This window comes from Morone saxatilis, unplaced genomic scaffold (genome assembly GCF_004916995.1).
Source record: "Morone saxatilis isolate NCDOM2014 unplaced genomic scaffold, NCSU_SB_2.0 Contig24, whole genome shotgun sequence".
Lineage (NCBI taxonomy): Eukaryota > Metazoa > Chordata > Actinopteri > Moronidae > Morone > Morone saxatilis.
Window position 1 is genome coordinate 25974752 of NW_023339807.1, and position 7335 is coordinate 25982086.

At 40.8% G+C, this 7335-nt stretch overlaps 2 protein-coding genes across 2 annotated transcripts in view; both read left to right on the forward strand.

Annotated features, from left to right (window-relative positions):
• LOC118336472 overlaps nucleotides 1-7335 on the forward strand; it is a 744338-nt gene that overhangs the window by 60910 nt on the left and 676093 nt on the right. The gene's annotated exons all lie outside the window — the stretch shown is intronic.
• The window catches only part of LOC118336541, a 9959-nt gene continuing 9745 nt past the window's right edge, over nucleotides 7122-7335 (forward strand). Inside the window, exon 1 of the mRNA XM_035673210.1 lies at nucleotides 7122-7321. Within this exon, the coding sequence (XP_035529103.1) occupies nucleotides 7125-7321 (197 nt within the window). The 5' untranslated portion in view covers nucleotides 7122-7124. The remainder of the gene's footprint in view (nucleotides 7322-7335) is intronic.

Sequence of the window (7335 nt, forward strand, 5' to 3'; positions counted from 1 at the left end):
GTTGTTGTGTTGCTTGTGTTGTGTGTGCTGTATTGCTGTGTTGTTGTGTTCGCTGTGTTGCTGTTTTTGTGTTGCTGTGTTGTGTGTTGTTGTTTGCTGTTTTTGTGTTGCTTATTGTTGTGGTTGCTGTATTGCTGTATTGTGTTGCTGTGTTGTTTTGTTGTTGTGTTGCGTTGTTTGTTGTGTTTGCTTGTGTTGTGTGTTGTTTGTTGCTGTGTGTTGTGTTGCTGTGTTGCTGTGTGTGTGTTGCTGTGTTTGCTGTGTTGGTTGTGTGCTGTATTGTTGTGTTTGCTGTGTTTGTTGTGTTGTTGTGTTGCTTTGTTGTTGTGTTGCTGTATTGTTGTGTTGTTGCTGGTGTTGTTGTTGTGTTGCTGTTTTGCTGTATTGTTGTTGTTTGCTGTATTGCTGTATTGGTGTTGCTGTATTGTTGTTTGTTGTGTTGCTGTGTTGTTGTGTTGTTGTGTTGTTGTGTTGCGTATTTTTTGTTGTGTGTGCTGATTTGTTGTTGTTTTTTTTGGCGTGTGCCTTTTTTTGTTTTTTTTTGGTTTGTTTGTGTTGTTGGTTGCTGTGTGTTGTGTTGCTGTATTGTTGTGTTGTTGCTGTGTTTCGTGTGTGTTGTGCTGTGTTGTTTTGTTGTTGTGTGCTGTATTTGCTGGTGTTGTTTGTTGCTGTGTTGTTTTGTGCTGTGTTGCTGTGTTGTTGTGGTTGCTGTATTGTTGGTTGCTGTGTTGCTGTGTTGTTGTTTGTTGTGTGCGTGTTGTTGTGTTGCTGCATTGTTTGTTGCTGGTTGCGTGTTGTTGTGTTGTTGTGTTGCTGTGTTGTTGTGTTGCTGTATGTCGTGTTGTTGGCTGGTTGTCGTGTGTGTTGTTGCTGTGTTTTGTGTTGTTGTGTTGCTTATTGCTGTGTTGTTGTTTGCTGTGTTGTTGTGTTGCTGTGTTTGCTGTGTTGTTTGTTGCTGTATTGTGTGTTGCTGTGTTGCTGTGTTGTGTTTGGTTGCTGTTGTTGTTGTGTGCCTGTATTGTTGTGTTTGTTGCTTGTTGTTGTTTGTTGCTGTGTTCTTGTATTGTTGTGTTGCTGTATTGCTGTATTGTGTTGCTGTATTGTGTGTGTTTTGTTTGCTGTGTTGTTGTGTTGTTGTGTCTGTGTTGTGGTTGCTGATTGTTGTTTTGTGTTGCTGTATGTTGTGTTGCTGTATTGTTGTGTTGTCTGCTGTGTTTTGTGTTGCTGTTTGCTGTTTTGCTGTATTTTTGTGTTGTTGGTTGCTGTGTATTGCTGTTATTGCTGTATGTGTTGCTGTTTGTTGTGTTGTTGTGTTGCTGTATTGTTTGTTTTGCTGTATTGTTGTGTTGCTTATTGTTGTGTTGTTGCTGTGTTGTTGTTGTATTGTTGTGTTGCGTATTGCTGTATTGTGTTTCTGTATGTTGTGTTGTGTGTTGCCTTGTTGTTGTGTTGTTGTTGTTGCTGGTGTTGTTTGCTTATTTTGGTGTTGTGTTGCTGTATTGTTGTGTTGCTGTATTGTTGTGTTGTTGCGTGTTGTTTTTGTGTTGCTGTGTTGCTGTTTTGCAGTTATTTTGTTGTTTGTTGTCGGTTTGCCTGTATTGCTGATATGTGGTTGCCTGTATTTTGTGTTGTTGTGTTGCTGTATTGTTGGTGTGCTTTGTTGTGTGTGTTGCGTGTGTTGTTTGTTGTTGTTTTGCTGATGTTGCTGTATTGTTGTAGTTGCTTGTATTGCGTATTGTGTTGCTGTATTGTTGTGTTGTTGTGTTGGCTGTATTTGTGTTGCTGTTATTGTTGTGTTGTGTGTTGCTTTGTTGTTGTTTGCTTTGTTGTCGTGTTGTTGTGTTTTGCTGTGTTGTTGTGTGCTTTGTTGTCGTGTGTTGGTTGCTGTGTTGTGTGTTGCCGTATTGTTGTGTTGCCTGTATGGTTGTGTTGCTGTATTGTTGTGTTGTTTGCTGTGTTGTCGTGTGTTGCTGTGTTGCTGTGTTTGTTGTGTTCTGTATTGTTGTGTTGCCGTGTTGCTGTATTGGTTGTGTTGCTGTATTGTTGTGTTTTGCTTATTGTGGCTGGTATGTTGTGTTGTTTGCTGTGTCGTGTTGTTGCTGTGTTGTCGTGTTGTGTTGTTTGCTGTTTGCTGTATTGTTGTGTTGCTGTATTGCTGTATTGTGTTGCTGTATTGTTGTGTTGTTGTGTTTGCTGTATTGTTGTGTGCTGTATTGTTGTGTTGTTGTTGTTGCTGTGTTGCTTTGTTGTCGTGTTGTGTGTTGCTGTGTTGTGTTTCTTTGTGTCCGTGTTGTTGTGTTGGTGTTGTGTGTATGCCGTATTTTTGTGTGCTGTTTGTTGTGTTGCTGTGTTGTGTGTTGCTGGTTGTCGTGTTGTTGGCTTGTTGCTTGTTGTGTGTTGCGATTTTGTGTTGCCGTGTTGCCTGTATTGTTGTGTTGCTGTATTGTTGTGTTGCTGTTATTGGTTGTGTTGTTGCTGTGTTGTCGTGTTGTTGCTGTGTTGTGTTGCTGTATTGTTGTGTTTGCGTATTGTTGTGGTTGTTGTGTTCTGTTATTGCTGTATTGTGTTGCTGTTATTGTTGTGTTCCTTCCAGAGACAGCAGTTCCAGGGCCTGTCGTCATGTGGTCCAAGGCTTCTCACGGAGCTGGAAGGAAAACGATGAGCACTACACCCAAAAAGCAAGCTGCCCTCAACCTTGCCCACAAAAAGGATCTCATCCATGATGTAGTGACCCCGATGGGGATCTACATAGAAGTATGCATTAACGTTCCTCAGCAAGCAGCAGGCAGTCTGTGCTACACTGGCTGCAGAAAGGGGGAGGTTTGGGCATTGATGCCCAAGGGATGCTTGACATTAGTTGTTATGGAGCAACTCTGCCAGCTTCTTGAACCTTCTGAGCCACATTTTACAGCTATGCACTTGGCTCAGGAGACACGCAGTAACTATATCAGCCCATTAAGCCAGTCCTGACCACATCACTGGTGATATTCCTGAGGAAATGATGAGGATCCAAGCCCTGACCAAGCAGATGAAACAGCGTTGTAATGTTGTTGAGAACTAGGTAGATCCCTTTAAGAGACTGAAGGAAGTCATGTTGTGTTTACTGGTTGAGTTAGTTGCCGCTGCACGAGCAGAGTGAGATGCGACATGTTACCTGTGACAATGCAATGAGAGTTTATTAAAGCTTCAAAGTCCAAATGTATAAAACTGTGAGGACACTTGCATTCTACACAGGTAATGAGAGAATGACCTAAACAAGAGGTTACACAGAGAAGCAAAAGGGTGTCATGCGATGGCTTGTTTCAATTGACCCCAGGTTTCAAAAACTAACTTTTTAGATGAGCCTCCTGAATGCTGTAGTTGGACAGCTGTGTTCCAGGAGGCCTTGAAGCTGACACCTGTACAAATTCCAGGGCATGGAACCCAGGAAAGAACCAGCAGTACCTCCACAGCCAGTATCAGAAGGGAAAGGCCTGGCTGGGTTTGCTAAAAAAAGATTACCCTCAACAAGGCAGCAGAGTCTAAAGATGGTTCAGTCCAGCCACCCCAGATAAATACATTGAAGGAGGAGATCAAGTCTACATGTCTCTGCCATCCATTCCAGCCGAGGATGATCCACTGGGTGTGTGGAGGGGCCATGGCATCAGAACTGCCTCATCTTGCCAGGATTGCTAGAAAGCTTCAGTGCATCCCAGCAAACCAGTGTTTCCTTCAGAGAGACTATTCAGTGCCAGCGGGTACATGTTTTTCCCCTCGTAATCACTACTTAAACCAAAACAAAGTAAAACATGGTTGAATTTCTACATTTTAATCTTCAAGTGAATAGAGATGCATACATACAGGATGCTTAGATCAGCAGCATCTTATTTGCTTTGATGATGGAGAGAATAAGTATAAAATCAGTTCTGTTCCATTGATTTGTTTACATATTTAGTTTTTTATTTTACTGTCATCAACACTTTAAACATTTGGCATTTGATTACGTGCTTGTAGTTATTTTTGTAATTTTGTTTATAGTGCTATTTATTGTAAATGCATAATGCACTTTTGTCTCATTTTTAGTATTAGTTTAAAAGTGTCCCACATAGACTGCACAATGGTTCATTTTCCTGACAAAAAAGCTACTAACAGTTTTACATTTAATTTGATGAAGAAAACAAGCATAGAATTAGTGGTTTCTTTTGATTTGTTTACAATATTGTTTTTTATGTCTTAGCTTGAAATGTTTGGATTTGTATCATTTTAACCTGCACTACTGGGAAAATATTCCTGACAACATAAGCTGTTTTACATGCGCTGGAATCCTTGTTCCTGTTGATGTTTACATTTTGATGCTTTTGATAAGGTTTTGTAATATAACACTGTTACACTTTTTGAAACTATTTCAGTTGTGTTAGGCCTATCAGTGCTTTGTCTGAACATATTGAACCACAATACCGCGATATTACCGAAAACCAGTGATAATTTTGGTCACTATAACCGTGAGTTAAATTTTCATACCGTTTAACATCCTCTAGTTGCGTGTTGTTGTTGTGTTGCTTTATTGTCGTGTTCTGTGTTCAGGTCTGAGCTTGTATCAGGGTACCTGGTACCTGTGCTGGTCCATTCCGGCTCTGGTCTGAGAAGGAAACCCAGATATTCCCAGTTACTGGTTGAGTTTTGGTCCATACTGTGATCACAACTACTGGTAGTAAAACGCTTTCAAGATGCGCTTACAGTTAGCTTATGCTTAGCATGAGGACTAGCTCGTTCTGTTGCACCGAGCAGCAGCAGCTCTGAAGCTCACAGAGGAACTGTTAATATAACGATATATAAATTATCGTGTTAGTTTAATGTGAATAAAGCTGCTGGAATGGTGTGCGTTAGCTTTAGCTTATAACATGCTAAGCTGTGTACTTTTTATGCTAACGCTACCAGACGAGAGAGGAAGCGTATTTTATTTTTTATTGATCAGTTGGATTATTCCTTTAATCGTCTTGCCTGGGTGTTGTGGTGCCCAGAGGGGGGGATGAATGGAGAGTGTAAGTGCATCATTCAGCTGTGTAACGAAGAATCCTTCAGGCTTTAATTAGACTCCAACACCCTGAGTATGTGAGTTAGTGTCGTGTGTGTGTGTGTGTTGAGGTGTAGGAGGAGAATGTTGTTTGAGTGTGTTCTGTGTTGAGTTTAGTGTGTGTGTGTGTTCTCGTTTTGTGTGTGTGATGTGTGTGTGTTCGTGTGTCGTGTTGTTTAGTGTGTGTGTGTGTGTCTGTGTGTGTGTATGTGTAGTCGTGTGTAGTGTGGTAGAGAGAGAGTGTGCTGTTTTAGTGTGTGTGTGTGTTGTGTCTGTGTGTCGTGTGTTTAGTGTTGTGTGTGGTGTAGGTTAGAGAGAGAGTGTGGATGTGCTATGTGTGTGTGTGAAGTTAGTAGTGCTGTGTGTGTGGTTAGTTATTGGATGATGTGTGTGTGGTGTGTGTGTGTGTGTGTGTGTTCGTGTGTCTGTGTTTTTAGTGTGTGGTGTGGTGTTCTTGTGTGTGTGTGTGTTAGTGTATCTTCTTTATTTTCATTTCTTTTATAGTTATTTTTTTTTATTTTGTCTTTAGTTTTTCTGTGTTGTTTTTTTTTTTGTAGTGTGACGGAGAGTGTGTGTGTTAGTGGTGGTTATTATGTTGTGTGTTGCTAGGCAACCGCTGTCTGAAACCTGAGATTGATCAAACACCTTCAGTAATCACACCTGCAGCAGAAATACACTTCACCTGTCGTTTGAAGACTTCATTCATAAAGGATCGAGTACTGATGTTTTTATAATGATGTTTTTTAAATAATTATTATTATTTTTGATTACATTTTATCCAATGTTCAGTTATCTTATTCTATATTATATGATGAATGGTATCACATCATGCAGAATGTATATGACCTTTCTTACCCTTGTATATTACTGGATATATTTACCGTAGTTATCCAGCTTCCAGTTTGTTGGTGTCTGAGCAGATACCCTATCTCACATGTATAAGAGTAGGCTTAAGACGTTCCCTTGATTAAAGCTTATATTAGACTGGTCAGTGAGTCCTGAACACCATCTCATTAGTTATGCTGCATTTAGGCCTTAGACATTATCGGGGATTTCCCATGGTGCAACTGAGCTCCTCTCTTTCCTCTCTCTCTCTTTCTGCACTCATTCATATGCCATAAGCATGATTAGCTAACTTCACTTTCTTCCCCGAGTTCTTGGCTTTATCGTCTTCGCAGGTTAACTCATGATCCTGGTGGAGCCTCCTGCCATGGTCCTGTAGAACTGCCAATTGCTAATATCACTGATATTTATGTTATTATAAGTGTTTTGACTATTGTTCTGCTGCGGTTGCTGTTGCGCTGCTCGCATGTCCCCGTCGTTGCTGCTGTCGCCGTCGTCACCGTCTTTTTCCATGATCGTCATTCAGATTCAATTACTGTTGAATGTATTGTTGCTTACTGTTGTATGCGGGTGTACATCGTTTTGCGCTCTAACATGTCTCATCTCACTCTCTTCTCTTCCCCTCTCTTCATTTCTTCCCCAACTGGTCAATGCAGAGATGATCCACCCATCCTAGAAGAATGACCGAACGGATCTGTCCATAGTTTCTGCCCGTAAAAGGCAGTTTATCCTGACCCCCTGAGTCGCCAAAGTGCTTGCATACCATTATGTGTGGTTAATACTAGTCTGGGTCTCTGTAACATTATAATAAGGAGTTCGTCACAGACCTGCTCATTAAGAAGTTGTCCTGAGTAACTTCTAGTAATGAATTGGCGCTATACAAATAAAATTGAATTGAATGTTGAGATAGTATCAAAGTGTGGTTTACTGTAGTCAGTGTCTTTGATATCGATTTAGATTACTTAAGTATTACTTATATCAGTGTAGTATACTTTAGTACTTACTGTATATTGCACGTGTTATAATCCCAGTGTGAGTATCAGTGTAGTATTCACTGTAGTATCTGTGTATTAATCGCGTGTAGTATCGAGTGTAGTATTACTGTAGTATTCAGGTACGTAAGTATTTAACTGTATAGTATTACTGTAGTATCAGTGTATACTCAGTGTAGGAGAATTCACTGTATTATATATCTATGACCAAAAAATTTTATCTGTGAATCAGCAACATGGCGCCGGGCAGGAGGTTAAAACGCGTGGCGGCTTCACAGCCAGGTTTTATCAAGTTAAAGTCCACTTCAGACCCTGGCAGCGGTCGGAGAAAACGCGTGAACAAGAACAAGAAGAAGAGCTGGAACAAACACAGCGACATAAACGACGTAGACTTGTTTTTAGAGGACGTGAGACACCAGGAGAGGACCACGGGGTGAGTTCACCGAG